Genomic DNA, 15611 nt, shown 5'->3' with positions numbered 1-15611 from the left:
GGGATTACAGGCGTAAGCCACCACGCCTGGCCGGTAATGTTTTTTAAAGCTAAAGTTGGGGAAGAACTATATATAAGATTTGAGATAGGGTCTTCCTCTGTTGCCAAGGCTGGAGTGTGGTGGCACAATCTTGGCTCACTGTGACCTCCATCTCCCGGGCTCATACGATCCTCCCATCTCAGTCTCCCCAGTAGCTGGGGACTACAGGCATGCACCACCACACCCAATGAACTTTTAAATTTTTTATAAAGACACAGTTTCACCATATTGCCCAGGCTGGTCTTGAACTCCTGGGCTCAAGCAATCCACCCACCTTGGCCTCCCAAAGTTCTGGGATTACAGGCACGAACCACTGCACCCAGCAATAATTTAGTATTATCCTCTTTCAAGTTGTTGACTTGTTCCAAATTCTAAGAGGCTTGGGTCTCTGCAGTTTTTTTTTTTTTTTTTTTGAGACAGAGTTTTGCTCGTTGCCCAGGGTGGAGTGCAATGGCGTGATCTTGGCTCACCGCAACCTCTGCCTCCCAGGTTCAAGCGATTCTCCTGCCTCAGCCTCCTGAGTAGCTGGTATTACAGGCATGTGCCACCACACCCGACTAATTTTGTATTTTTAGTAGAGGTGGGGTTTCTCCATGTTGGTCAGGCTGGTCTTGAACTCCTGACCTCAGGTGATCCACCCGCCTCGGCCTCCCAAAATGCTGGGATTACAGGCATGAGCCACCGCGCCCAGTGGGTCTCTGCAGTTTATCCAGTAAAGCAAATCATTTTAAGACTTGGGCTGAAATGACCTCATCCTACACTTGTATCAGGGATGCTCTCATGGCACAAAACATTTCCGGAACTCCTTCACAGCTAGTTTATGAGCCACATTTAAATGATTCATTACTTCAAAATTACTTTTAAAAAATTAGCCAACTTTCTTATGCATCTATTTGCCAGATTTTGTCCCAGATTTTATCTGGAATTCCTCATTCCAGATAGCTAAGAAGTCCCATTCTTAGCCTTCTTCCTGTTCTTAAATGTTTGCATGCATTCCTAGCATTTCTTGATCTCCTCTGTGCAGATAGCTACTCCATACACATCTTTAGCCCTAGCTTCTTGTTTTTTTTTGTTTTTTGTTTTTTGTTTTTTTTTGAGACGGAGTCTCACTCTTGTTGCCCAGGCTGGAGTGCAATGGCAGTGATCTCATCTCACTGCAACCTCTGCCTCTTGGGTTCAAGTGATTCTCCTGCCTCAGCCTCCCAAGTCGCTGGGATTATAGGCATGCACCACCACGCCCAGCTAACTTTTATTATTTTTAGTAGAGACGGGGTTTCGCCATGTTGGCCAGGCTGGTCTCGAACTCCTGGCCTCAGGTGATCCACCCACCTCAGCCTCCCAAAGTGCTGGGATTAGAGGCGTGAGCCATCACACCTGGCCCCTAGCTTCTTTTTTTTTTTTTTGAGACGGAGTCTTGCTGTGTCCCCCAGGCTGGAGTGCAGTGGCGCGATCTTGGCTCACTGCAAGCTCCGCCTCCTGGGTTCATGCCATTCTCCTGCCTCAGCCTCCCGAGTAGCTGGGAATACAGGCGCCCACCAACACGCCCGGCTAATTTTTTGTATTTTTAGTAGAGACGGGGTTTCACCGTGTTAGCCAGGATGGTCTTGATCTCCTGACCTCGTGATCCGCCCGCCTTGGCCTCCCAAAGTGCTGGGATTACAGGCTTGAGCCACCGCGCCTGGCCTCCTAGCTTCTTGTTCTTAAGCTCCAGACCATGTTTCCATTTCCTGGCTAAACACATCTATGTGGGGGTACTCCCAACCCAATGTTCCCCAGATGAACTCATCTCTTCACCCCCAAAACCTGCTCATCCTCTTCTACTCCCTATTTAGGTTAATGATACCATGTTCTCATCCACAGTCTGGAAATCTCCATCTTTATCTGTGACTCATTTTTGGTTACTTGCCCGTTTTGTTTGTTTGTTTGTTTGTTTTGAGACGGAGTCTCACTCTATCGCCCAGGCTGGAGTGGAATGGCGCGATCTCGGCTCACTGCAACCTCCGCCTCCCAGGTTCAAGCAATTCTGCCTCAGCCTCCCAAGTAGCTGGGATTACAGGCGTGCACAAGCACGCCCAGCTAATATTTGTATTTTTAGTAGAGACGGGGTTTCACCATATTAGCCAGGTTGGTCTCAAACTCCTGACCTCAGATGATCCACCTGCCTCGGCGTCCCAAAGTGCTGAGATTACAGGCGTGACCCACCGTGACTGGCCTGTTGTTTCTTAAGAGATGGGTCTTACTCTGTTGGCTCACCATAGCCTCTGGGCTCAAGCAATCCTCCTGTCTCAGTCTTCCAAGTAGCTAGTACTACAGTCATGCGCTACCATGCCCAGGAATAGTGTCTTTTTATTAAAAGTTGTTAGGATGACTAAATTAATGTTTAATGTTTACAATAGTGCCTCACAGTAAATAATCTGGCCATTACATTTCTTTATTGCCAGTGTCCAATCCTGTTCAGAACTTAGCCCTGATAATTCCTTTATGAAGCCTTCCTTCCCACATTCCACCAGATATGTAGTTGGCCCCTTTCCTCCTCATTGTCCCATTGTACTTAGTCCCTATCTATTAGCAACATACTATTCTGTATTTCCCATTATTTGTTGTTCTAGTGTGCGTCACCTACAATGCTGCAAGTTCCTTTAAAGTCTATTCTTTTTTTTTTTTTTTTTTCTGAGACAGGGTCTCACTCTTGACACCCAGGCTAGAGTGCAGAGGCGAAAACACAGCTCACTGCAGCCTCAATCTCCCAGGCTCAAGAGATCCTCCCACTTTAGCCTCCCAAGTAGCTGGGACCACAGGCATGTGCCACCATGCCATTTTTTTTCCCATAGAGACAGGGTCTTGCCATGTTGCCCAAGCTGTTCTCAAACTCCTGGGCTCAAGGAATCCACCCACCTTGGACCCCAAAGTGCTGAGATTACAGGCGTGAGGCACTGGCCCCTTTACAGTCTTATTTCTCAATTATTTATGTATCTTAAATGCTTGGTACTATGTCTAACACATGACAGGTACACCATAAATGTTGGCTGAATCTAATCAGTTACTAAAACCTGTCAATTTTTCTTCCCAAATGTCATTTTCTCTTTCCTGCAGTATTTCAAGCCCTTATCCTCTGCTTCATTGAATTACTACAAAGCTTACTAACACTGCTGACACCAGTTTCTTACATTCTTCCCATTCTTGCATTTTCTCAGTTTCTTGCATTCTTTCCAGAGTAATGGGTTGGAAGTCATTCCTCTTCTCAGAAACTTACCGGTAAAGTCCAAATTCCCTAGCATGCATTCAAGGCCTTCCAATAATTGGCCCCAAATTACTTCTAGTCTTATCTTCCATTATTTCCCTTCATTATTCGTCTTCCAATAAACTCTATGCTCCAGATTACATTAGTCTCTGCCTTCTTCAACATTTTCTTCACCCTTTTTTTTTTGTTTTTGAGACAGTTTCACTCTTGTTGCTCAGGCTGGAGTGCAATGGTGTGATCTCGGCTCACCTCAACCTCTGCCTCCCAGGTTCAAGTGATTCTCCTGCCTTAGCCTTCCGAGTAGCTGGGATTACAGGCATGCACCACCACGCCCAGCTAATTTTTTTTGTATTTTTAGTAGAGATGGGGTTTCTCCATGTTGGTCAGGCTGGTCTCGAACTCCTGACCTCAGGGGATCCACCCACCTCAGCCTCCCAAAGTGCTGGGATTACAGGTGTGAGCCACTGCACCCAGCCCTCTTATTTGTTTTTATTCATGCTGGGATCTCAACTTAAAAGAAAGTGCAAATTGGTGGACCTTACTTTTTGTTTTTTGCCCACAAGCATTTTAAGCAGATGAGGTCTCAGAACAGGGAGGTGGCAGTGAGCCAACATCACACCACTGCACTCCAGCCTGGGTAACAGAGCGGGACCCTGCCTCAAAAAAAAAGGGAGATGGGATCTCAGTCTCTCACCCAGGCTGGAGTGCAGTGGTGCAATCACAGCTCCCTGTATCCTTCAACTCCTGGGCTCAAGGAATCCTCCCACCTCGGCCTCTCGAGCAGCGGGGACTGCAGGCACATGCCACCACACTTGGCTAATTTTTAAAAAATTCTTTTTGTAGAGACGAAGTCTCACTGTATTTTGTAGGCTGGTCTTGAACTCTTGGGCTCAAATGGTCCTCCCACCTCAGCCTCCCAAAATGCTAGGATTACGGGCATGAGCCACTATGCCTGGCCCACAAGCTTTTTCTTTTTTTTTTTTTAAATTTGAGCCAGCATTTAAAAGCTGTGAAATTTAGCATGGCCAGGCACGGTGGCTCACATCTGTAATCCCAGCACTTTGGGAGGCCGAGGCGGGTGGACCACCTGAGGTCAGGAGTTCGAGACCAGCCTGGCCAATGTGGTGAAACCCCGTCTTGACTAAAAATACAAAAACTAGCCGGGCTTGGTGGTGGGTGCCTGTAATCCCAGCTACTCAGGAGGCTGAGGCAGGAGAATCACTTGAACCGGGGAGGCGGAGGTTGCAGTGAGCAGCATTGCACTCCAGCCTGGGCAACAAGAGCAAAACTTGGTCTCAAAAAAAAAAAAAAAAAAAAAAGATCAGGCTAATGGTGGGGCAATAGGGCCTATCTCCTAATGTTACAAAATGAAGAACATCTCTCTCCTGTGATGTCTTCTATCCCCAGAACTGTTTAACTTGAATCTCTCAAGGCCCTATCTAATTTTGTTTAGTAAAACAGGGGCTAGGCCAGGCGTGGTGGCACATGCCTGTAATCCAAGCACTTTGGGAGGCCAAGGCGGGTGGGTCAGTTGAGGTCAGGAGTTCAAGACCAGCCTGCCCAACATAGTAAAACCCCATCTCTACTAAAAATACAAAAATTAGCTGGGCGTGGTGGCACGTGCCTGTAGTCCCAGCTACTTGGGAGGCTGATGAGTCAAGAGAATCACTTGAACCCAGGAGGTGGAGGTTGCAGTGAGCTGAGATCGTGCCACTGCACTCCTGCCTGGGGGACAAAGCGAGACCCCATCTGAAAAGAAAAAAAGCAGTCAATCAAGTTCAAACGACCATTCTCCAGAAAACTGGCTCAATCTTTTCTTTTCTTTTTGAGACACAGTCTCACTCTGTTGCCCAGGCTGGAGTGCAGTGGCACGATCTCGGCTCACTGCAAACTTCGCCTTCTGGATTCACGCAATTCTCCTGCCTCAGCCTCCCGAGTAGCTGGGACTACAGGTGCCCGCCACCACGCTCAGCTAATTTTTTAAAATATTTTTAGTAGAGATGGGGTTTCACTGTGTTAGCCAGGATGGTCTCGATCTCATGACTTTGTGATCCGCCCGCCTCAGCCTCCCAAAGTGCTGGGATTACAGGCGTGAGCCATTGCGCCCAGCCAATCTTTTCAACAAATTAGGGTTACACAAAAAAGGTTGTTTCATTAACCCAGATAAAGAGGGTAAAAGAGAAATAACCAGATGTAATTCGTGTCCTGGATTAGACCCAGGTTCAGACAAAAATTAGCTACAAAAGGACTTTTCAGACAGGTGCAATGGCTCACACTTGTAATCTCAACACTTTGGGAGGCTGAGGTGGGCAGATCACTTGAGCTCAGGAGTTTGAGACCAACCTGGGCAACATGGTGAAACCCTGTCTCTACAAAATATACAAGAAACAAATCAGCTGGACATGATGGTGCACATCTGTGGTCCCAGCTGCTTGGGAGGCTGAGATGGGAGGACTGCTTGAGCCCAGCAGGAGGTCGAGGCTATAGTGAGCTGTAGTGAGTCGTGATTGTGCCACTGCACTCTAGCCTAGGTGACAGAGATCCTGCGTCAAAAAAAAAAAGACTTTTCTTGGGACACTTAGGGTAATGTAAACATGGGTTTATATTAGATTATTCATTATACATTGTTAATTGTAAACACTTGTTATTTAGGTAATGTCAAAAATATTTTTATTTTTCCAGTGTACATACTGAAGTAAAAAATTAAGACAATGGCCGGGCGCGGTGGCTCATGCCTCTAATCCCAGCACTTTGGGAGGCCGAGGCGGGCGGATCACGAGGTCAGGAGATCGAGACCACGGTGAAGCCCCGTCTCTATTAAAAATACAAAAAAATTAGCCGGGCGTGGTGGCGGGCGCCTGTAGTCCCAGCTACTCGGAGAGGCTGAGGCAGGAGAATGGCGTGAACCCGGGAGGCGGAGCTTGCAGTGAGCCGAGATTGCGCCACTGCACTCCAGCCTGGGTGACAGAGCGAGACTCCGTCTCAAAAAAAAAAAAAATAAAATAAGACAATGAGGCCAGGTGCAGTGGCTCACACTTGTAATCCCAGCACTTTGGGAGGCCAAAGCAGGTGGATTCCTTGAGCTCAGGAGTTTGAGACCAGCCTCAGCAACATGGTGAAACCCTGTCTCTATATAAAATACAAAAATTAGCCCGGTGTGATGGCGCGTGCCTGTGGTCCCAGCTACCTAAGAGGCTGAGGTAGGAGGATCACTTGAGCCCGGGAGGTGGAGGTTGCAGTGAGCCAAAATTATGTCATTGCACTCCAGCCTCAGCTACAGAGCCAGACCTTATCTCAAAAAAAATAAAATAAAATAAAAATAAGACCATGTATCAAAGTCACTGAAAGAGATGAAACAAAAAAAAAATTTAATAGTATTAAAACAGATTAAGACAATGCCAGGTGCAGTAGCCCCAGCTACTCCAGAAGCTGAAGTGGGAAGACCACTAGAGCCCAGGAGTTTGAGGCTACAGTGAGCTATATGATGGTGCCACTGCACTCCAGTCTGGGTGACAGTGTTCTTTCTACTCCCTCCTTCCCCCAGTTCTCCTGACCTTAAAAGTTTAGAACAGGTTGGCAAATTTTTTTCTGTAAAAGACCAAGTATTTTAGGCTTTGTTCCAGCTACTTAACCCTGCTGTTGTAATGTGAAAGCAGCCACAGATGATATATAAACAAATGGGCATAACTGTATTCCAATAAAGTTTTTTACAAAAGCAGGCAGTGGGGTTGTAACCTGTAGTTTGCTGACCTCTGACCTAGAACGAGTAACACTTCCTGAAAAGCCTTTCCTGATACCCATCAGAATCAGGAGCTTTACCGTCCTTGGCTCACATATTACTAGTAAATCCACTTAGCACATTTATGATCCCTTATTATATATTCATCTCCATTAGGGACTAAGTTCTTTGCAGGTAGGTGCCATTTTGCTACATAAGCCTCCTCATGTTCACTCTAGTGAGTATCTCGCAGGGCAGACATTCAATGAATATTTGTTTCTAAAAATCGAATCTACCGTAAAAGGACAATATGACACCATTCATAACATTTACAAGAAGGAGCGGCAAGTTCTAAAAGTAATTTTAAAGGAGTTTAAGGGGGGAAAAGCACTGCTAATGTCACTAGGATACATACATTGCCTCTTATGCTCTATACTGTGACATGCTTATCAGTATTTTATAATCATACCTTGTGTGCATAGAAGCGCAGACTCAATGAGCACAGAAATGCCTTTTTTTTTTTTCAAGCCGCTAGAGTATCTAAAGTACTATTAGGTTTACATCAGGTGCATGATAAATGCTCAACAAATTTAAAACATACTTCTGAGAGGGGGAAAAGATATCCCTTTTTCTTTTTTCTTTTTGAGACAGGCTCTTGCTCTGTCACCAGGCTGGAGTGCAATGGCATGATCTCAGCTCACTGCAACCTCCATCTCCCAGGTTCAAGCGAATCTTGTGCCTCAGACTTCCAAGGAGCTGGGATCATAGGGGCATCCCACCATGCCTGGCTATCCTTTTTCTTATGACAGGGAAAGGTAGCAGCAAATACTTATGAAGACTTTTTTTTTTTTTGAGACGGAGTCTTGCTCTGTTGCCCAGGCTGCAGTGCAGTGGCATGATCTCAGCTCACTGCAAGCTCCACCTCCCAGGTCCACACTATTCTCCTGCCTCAGCCTCCTGAGTAGCTGGGAGGACAGGCGCCTGCCCAGCTGATTTTTTTATATTTTTAGTGGAGACAGGGTTTCACCACGTTAGCCAGGATGGTCTCGATCTCCTGACCTTGCGATCCACCCACCTCAGCCTCCCAAAGTGTTGGGATTACAGGCGTGAGCCACCGTGCCCAGCCTATGAAGACTATTTTTTTTTTTTTTTTTTTTTTCTGAGACAGAGCCTTGCTCTGTCGCCCAGGCTGGAATGCAGTGGCCCAATCTCTGCTCACTGCAAGCTCCGCCTCCCAGGTTCACGCCATTCTCCTGCCTCAGCTTCCTAAGTAGCTGGGACTACAGGCGCCCACCACCACGCCCGGCTAATTTTTTGTATTTTTAGTAGAGACGGGGTTTCACTGTGTTAGCCAGGATGGTCTCGAACTCCTGACCTTGTGATCCACCCACCTCGGCCTCCCAAAGTGCTGGGATTATAGGCGTGAGCCACTGCGCCCGGCTATGAAGACTATTTTTATAAGCAAATAATTATGAAACCTCTGCAAGTACGTTTCCCTCCTCACATTTATGTTCTTAGTTAGGAAACACTGGGGGGTGGAGACTTCTCTGCCTGCAAAAGAATCTAGATTCTAAAGCAAAGTTGCTTGTGGCACAAAGGAAAAAGATATATACGTATCTTCTGTAGAAATTATCCCAAAATCTCAGAACCACTCAGGGAAGACATGGAATTTAGGATAAAGGCAGACCCTGGGAAGCACACAGTTCAGATCACTAGAGAGAGAGCTTTGGCTGCTACAGAACAGGAATTAGGAGGGAAGAATGCAGGAGGGTACACGGAAAGCAGCTGTGAAGTGCACACTACTCCCAGACATCCTCTTGAAAGAGAAGTTAGCGCTAAGATAAGGGTAGGTAACAAAGTAAGGAAGAAGGGGAATTAAGGTGAGAGAAAGGCAAAAGCAGAGGGGAAACCTTCCCAAGAAAGGGAGTAATGTTGAAGAATTTAGAGAGTTGAGTAAAAGGTTTATTATTAGTGCAGTCAACACCATAGAACAGCACATACAACACAACCAGCAACCTGCAGAGACACTAGTGCAAAGGGTAGGGAAGCCTTTCACTGAGCTTCCTGGCTCCATCTGAGGGTAAGGACAGGACAGTATGAGCCTTTGTAAGGCAGGTAGGGGAAAGGGGAGTGGAAGAAATGTAGTAACCAGAATAAGTATAGCAGCGTTTTCAAATTCCTGAGCACAATGTCCCGGAGCTGGAACCCTACTCCCCTCAAGCTTTCCACCCCAATCCCAGTGGAGCCATGATCCAACTACCCAGACCTGCAGCAAGCTAGCCTGGAATAAAATTCTGAGAGGAAGCCATGACATGGTGGGGAGGAGCCTTTCTATCTCCAACCACACTCCCACCTCCATATTAAAATAATCACACCTATTATCTCTCCCCTTCTCTTACTCTGCCAGTCACTCTAGGGATCAAGGTATGCCCCAGGTAACCTGAAATGGAACTGAAGTCCCCAGGGGGGTGTGGGTGAGACACGGTACAGCCTGTACTTAGAGAGAAAATTTCTGATTTGCACGGTGAAGCTTAGAACCCAGCTATACAGCTCCAAGGAAACTTGGGGAAGGGGGTGTTGCCTTCAAAATGAATACTCTAAATCCAGAGTTTTATGATGAGGCCCTGGAAGGGCTAGGAGGAAATTTTTCCAGAGGGCACAGGCATCGATGCTGGACTGTCATATCCTTCACAGGAAGAGAGGAAGCTCCTCATTTCAGTTGGGGTTACAGAGGTTTGGGGCAGATATCGTAAGTTCAGCCGAGGACTCCCTTGGCTCTTCCTATATTAAAGCCAAAGGTTGTGCTGAAAAGGAAAAAACATAAAACACACCCCCATCCCTGTCCCACCCTATCCAGAATCCCCACAATAGGAACATCAAAAGAAAAGTTTCAAGTTTGATTTTTTTTTTCCTTTCTTAAAAAAAAAAAAAGGAAGTAAATAAATTAAATTGCCAACAATGTGGCTGAGATAGCCATGATCAGGCCATTCTTAAAAAAGGGGGGCGGGCAGTAGGTGGAGTTTGTGAAATATAAACAAACAATGGCCAAAGAAAATTATCAAAGTAACTACTACAGTCACAGGGCTAGAGAGGGGTCTACGGAACAATTATGGCCTGTGCCACAAGAGGCAGTGCCAACCATATTTTAGCAAAAGCTAGGAGTAGCTTCTTGCTAAACACATCAACCCCTACCCTAAACCCTGGCATTCCCTAATTATGAAAACTTGTAGGAAAGAGCTCATCTGGAAACTTTCAGTATCCCAACCTGCATACTGGTAGACCCAGTGGGTGCCTGCACCTTTAAGGTGGGCTGAACAGGGATACTGCTTGGCACAGAGGTCCAGTCTTTCCCTAAGGACCATCAGTGATGGCCAATTACTGGCCTCACTACTTATTTCTAGAAATTTGGCTCCACCCTTACCATTTCTTCAGGATGTCTGCTGCTTAGAGTCAACAGGCCTGCCTGCTCTGATTCCCCGGTTTTGGAGGAGAGGGACGATTAGAGATTCCTTACTCTGTCCTGATCCTCCAGGGAAACTGAATCTCTTTGTGCTTTCTGAAAATAACTGGAACCAGGGACCCTAAGCAGGAAAATGGATGGAGGTGGGGGCTTTCCCACCCAGACTGATAATTTACAGACATTTTAGGGGAATATGGCAAAGGGAGGAAATCTGGGTTTCCCACCTGAAAGGCTGAGCAAACTACCCCAAGGCCCTTCAGTGCCAGAAGGGCAGGGAGATGTGTGGCTCAGGTATAAGCCACAGTATTAAGAATAGTGGGTAGGACTCAGGTCCCAGCTGCTGGAGTGATGGGATTTTCTGATTTCCATCTCTTCCTGATAGCCAGTCGAGTTCTCCTATATCTCTTCCACGCCATGCGCAAATATCATGACAAGGCCTGGCTCTTGCACCATGTCATCCCCCATATGCTGGTTCTCACAGGCCATCACGACAACAGCCTGCTTGCCAGGGATGCGCTTGGCCACGTAGTTCTCATAGTAGCGTCGGTTCATCTGTCTAGTCTCTAGTGTGGCCAGACCCTGGGGCCAGCTACGCTCATGGGCATTTTCAATCAGCTCGTTGACAATAGAAGCAGGACAGCCACTCTCCACCAGGGAGCGCTTGATTACAGCCTGGAGCACAGCATCAGGAGTCGAGATCATCCCTCCCCAGCGGGTCACTCTTGCTGGCTGAAGGGAGTTCACCCACCTGTGTGGAGGTGGTTAAAGATGGTCATTCCAGCTCATCTCCTTTCTCTGTATTGGCTTTTTCTGCTAATAAAAATAACTACCCACTCTGCACTCAGCTTACCTATTCTTCCTTCTTTCCTTCCATCATTGGCTCAGAAACCCCAAATCTTTCCCCAGTTGGTCCCAACTGAGTCACCACACGTTACTCACCAGATTAAATTCCACAAGTCTGCACTCTGTCTCTGTTACTTTTCTTTGAAATTCCAATACTTAGCACATATAGCGCCTAACACAGTTAGTGCTCTATGTTTAGTGAGTAAAACAATTATTCCTCTATCCTATGTCCCACTCAGCACTATTTGCCCTATATATATTGATTCACACTTACAGTTTAGTCTATGAACTGTATAGGACTCCAGAACTGAAAGAGATCTTAGACTTCACTTGTATACTTCGCTTGCTTTTGCTGCATTTTAGAGATCACTTTCCTGGACTTGCACTCTGCCTCCTCTTCTCTGGGTTGTAAGCTACCTGAAGACAGGGACGATATCTTCTATTTCTTTTTGGCCCTCCTAGCACTCCACAGCCTTTAATACAGTGCTTTGTACATGGGTACTCACCTAATTCTGGATAAAGTGCATCCTTGGGCAGGCTTTCCCTTCCATCCACCCAAACGTATAAGACATCCTGTAGTGGAGCTAAGGGTTATCCCCTTCTCCTCTGCCCCTTTCCTTAATGACAATATCTGAGAAGCAGTGACCCCCAGCCCAGCTCTCCAATGCCCTCCTTCTGCTACTCTCCTGCTCTTCTTCCTTTCAGGCCTTGTCAGGACGTGAAATCACTCCACGTCCTGAGTGACACTCACTCTAGGATCTCGTTGTATTCAATTGTCTCCTCCAGGTTCTGAAGGTTGGGGTTGACACTGCGGATTGCACGCATGTATGCCTTTAGCAGCTGGATGTCTCGCTTCTGTTGTGGGGAAGAAGAATAATGGTTAAGGCAGACAGCAGAAAAAAGACAAAAGTTTATCCAAGAATGAGGGCAACTGAGAGATCTGAAGAACAACCAGTTTGTAAGCTTCAGGAAGACAGGGATAAGACTGTCTCACAGCTGTCTCCTTAGTACTTACAAATGTGCCTTCACAGAAGGGGCATCTGATAACTGTTAGGTGAATTAACGCTATGAATGGGATGGAGAAAAGTCAAGGAGAGCTCCAATCTGATTCCCTGCTAAGCCACAGGCAGAATATCCACTCATCTAGGTTCACAAGTGTAAGCACCGGTCTGTGTGTTCACAATTGGTTTTTATTACCCACAGGCAGGCAGTTATCTGCATATGAGGGATATGTTCTCCCCCATGTCTTGGGGCCTACCTGCTCCGCCAGCTGGTGTTTGTGTTCAGCTGACGTCTTCTCCAGCTCTGCGATGCGTGTCTGCTGCTGCTGTACCACTGAGCGCAGGTGCTTAATGCAGTTATGGTTGGGCAGCTCATCTTTGGGCATCTCCAGGCTGCAGACCAGGGTGGGGAAAAAGCAGAACAGGGGTGATCACTGGGACATGTAAGCAAATGGCCTATTCTGTGGCAGATAACTGCTAAGTAGACTTTGTCCTACCCAAAATTTCTAACATTCATTTCAGGCCTCCCTCTTGTTTATTCCCTTCACTTTCTTCGTCCAAGCTTCCTACTTGCTCCTTTGCTGTCTATTTTCCTTAAATTTCTTTCCCCAATCAAGACACAGTGTTTTATCTATTTTTTAAATTTATTTTATTTTTTATTTTTATTTTTTTTCGACACGGAGTTTCACTCTTATTGCCCAAACTGGAGTGCAATGGCACAATCTCAGCTCAGCGCAACCTCTGCCTCCCAGGTTCAAGCGATTCTCCTGCCTCAGCCTCCTGAGTAGCTGGGATTACAGGCGCATGCCACCATGCCAGGCTAACTTTTTGTATGTTTAGTAGAAACAGGGTTTCTCCATGTTAGCCAGGCTGGTCTCAAACTCGTGGCCTCACGTGATCCGCCCCCCTTGGCCTCCCAAAGTGCTGGGATTACAGGCATGAGCCAACGCGCCTGGCCTCTTATTTTACTTTTTTTTTTTTTTTTTGGGACCGAGTTTCACTCTTGTCGCCCAGGCTGGAGTGCAATGGCAGTCTCAGCTCACTGCAACCTCCGCCTCATGGGTTCAAGTAATTCTTGTGCCTTGGCCTCCCAAGTAGCTGGGATTACAGGTGCCTGCCAACACACCTGGCTAATTTTTATATTTTTAGTAGAGATGGGGTTTCACCATGTTGGCCAAGCTGGTCTTGAACTCCTGACCTTAGGTGATCTCCCCGCCTTGTCCTCCCAAAGTGCTGGGATTACAGGCGTGAGCCACCGCACAGGGCCTATTTATTTTGACACACTTTTTATCTACTGCACAGCTCTCCTTTTCCTCCTACAGATTCTGCCTGTGCACTTATTCCTTCAGAGAAGCCCTATATTCACAGCCCCAGCTATCAACATTCTTTTTATTTTTTAGTTAGGGGAAACAGAGTCTCATTCTGTCACCCAGGCTGGAGTGCAATGGCGTGATCTCAGCTCACTACAACCTTTACCTCTGGTTTTAATTACTTCTCATGCCTCAGCCTCCTGAGTAGCTGGGATTACAGGCATGCACCACCACACTTGGCTAATTTTTTTTTTTTTTTGAGATGGAGTCTCGCTCTGTTGCCCAGGCTGGAGTGCAGTGGCCCAATCTCTGCTCACTGCAAGCTCTGCCTCCCAGGTTCATGCCATTCTCCTGCCTCAGCCTCCCGAGTAGCTGGGACTACAGGCGCCTGCCACCATGCCTGGCTAATTTTTTGTATTTTTAGTAGAGACGGGGTTTCAATGTGTTAGCCAGGATGGTCTCGATCTCCTGACCTCGTGATCCACCCGCCTCAGCCTCCCCAAGTGCTGGGATTACAGGTGTGAGCCACCGTGCCCGGCCCCACACCTGGCTAATTTTTGTATTTTTAGTAGAGACAAGGTTTTGCCATGTTGGCCAGGTTCGTCTTGAACTCCTGGCCTGAAGTGACCTGCCCACTTCGGCCTCCCAAAGTGCTAGGATTACAGGTGTGAGCTAACACACCCCTCAGCTATCAACATTTAGTCAAATATTTCATAATCCACAGAAATAAAAAAATAGGGCAAGAGGAAATATGAGAAGGCTGGCAATTATAGCAGTGAACCTGACAAACAGAAAGTAGTATTGGACTGAAAGGGAAGAATAGAGTCAATCAACCTTTAATGTTATTACACAAATTTACTAAATTGCTGTGCCCTTTCTTTTGTTAAAGCAAGAGCAAAATGATTATACTTGGAAAAGCAGCAAGAAAGTAAGATCTTAGAGCAGGAAGCCAAGGAGGCTAAGAATACTCCTTGCCAACATGCCAAAGAGACCTCCTCAGCTAGTGAGGAGGGCAGCCAGAGACAGGGGCATAAATGAGATGGCCCTTATCCATGTGGGGCAGAAGGGAACAAATCTCACCCACAGCCCTGTTCACAGGTCACAGGCCGCTTCGGGTTGTGCTCACAGTCGCTGAGGTGAGACATGAGGTTGTCAAGCCGGACAACGGCACTACAGCCAAACACAGCGTTGTCACAGGCAATCTGCAGCTTTGACAACATGTTCCGCATGATCCGAGGTACTGGGCGCAGATGGGCGACCGTCACAACACTGCGGTCCACTGGACATGTCTGTTGCTGAGAGAACCACTGGGTGATGCAGGCGTTGCAGAAAGCATGTTCACAGTGAGGTGCCTAGAAGAGAGAACAAGGCAAAAGGGGCACAAGGGAATTAGCAAGAGCTAAGAGCCTGGATATGATAACTCTACAAAGCCAATCGAGCCTTTGAGCAGCTTCTACGACAAGAGGTCCGTTGGGTCACAGCAAAGTATAGATCTACTACGGGCAAGGCCTTGTAGGGGACAGGCTTAAGATATGTTTCCTGCTGGGCACGGTGGCTCAAGCCTGTAATCCCAGCACTTTGGGAGGCTAAGGCAGGCACATTGCTTGACCTCAGGAGTTTGAGACCATCCCAGACAATATGACAAAACCCCATCTCTACAAAAATTACAAAAATTAGCCGGGCGTAGGCCAGGCGCGGTGGCTCACGCCTGTAATCTCAGCACTTTGGGAGGCCGAGGCAGGCGGATCATGAGGTCAGGAGTTCAAGACCAGCCTGACCAACATGGTGAAACCCTGTCTCTACTAAAAATACAAAAATTAGCCAGGGGTGGTGGCGCATGCCTGTAATCACAGCTATTCAGGAGGCTAAGGCAGGAGAATAGCTTGAACCCAGGAGGTGGAGGCTGCAGTGAGCCAAGATTGCACCACTGCACTCTAGCCTGGGCAACAGAGCGAGACTCAATCTCAAAAAAAAAAAAAAAAAAAAAAAAAGCTGGGCC

At 47.0% G+C, this 15611-nt stretch overlaps 1 protein-coding gene across 2 annotated transcripts in view; it reads right to left on the bottom strand.

Annotated features, from left to right (window-relative positions):
* Positions 1–8938: 8938 nt before the first annotated feature.
* Positions 8939–15611, bottom strand: part of RNF41 (ring finger protein 41) — a 31821-nt gene continuing 25148 nt past the window's right edge. For both annotated transcript variants that reach the window (XM_032173404.2, XM_032173405.2), the window contains 4 exons: positions 14693–14964; positions 12560–12695; positions 12053–12156; positions 8939–11206 (listed from right to left, as the gene is read on the bottom strand). In XM_032173404.2, the coding sequence (XP_032029295.1) occupies positions 10855–11206; positions 12053–12156; positions 12560–12695; positions 14693–14964 (864 nt within the window). In that variant the 3' untranslated portion in view covers positions 8939–10854. The remainder of the gene's footprint in view (positions 11207–12052; positions 12157–12559; positions 12696–14692; positions 14965–15611) is intronic.

Source organism: Hylobates moloch, unplaced genomic scaffold (genome assembly GCF_009828535.3).
Source record: "Hylobates moloch isolate HMO894 unplaced genomic scaffold, HMol_V3 SCAFFOLD_13, whole genome shotgun sequence".
NCBI classification, from domain to species: Eukaryota; Metazoa; Chordata; class Mammalia; order Primates; family Hylobatidae; genus Hylobates; species Hylobates moloch.
This window is presented reverse-complemented; position numbering and strand designations above follow the sequence as displayed.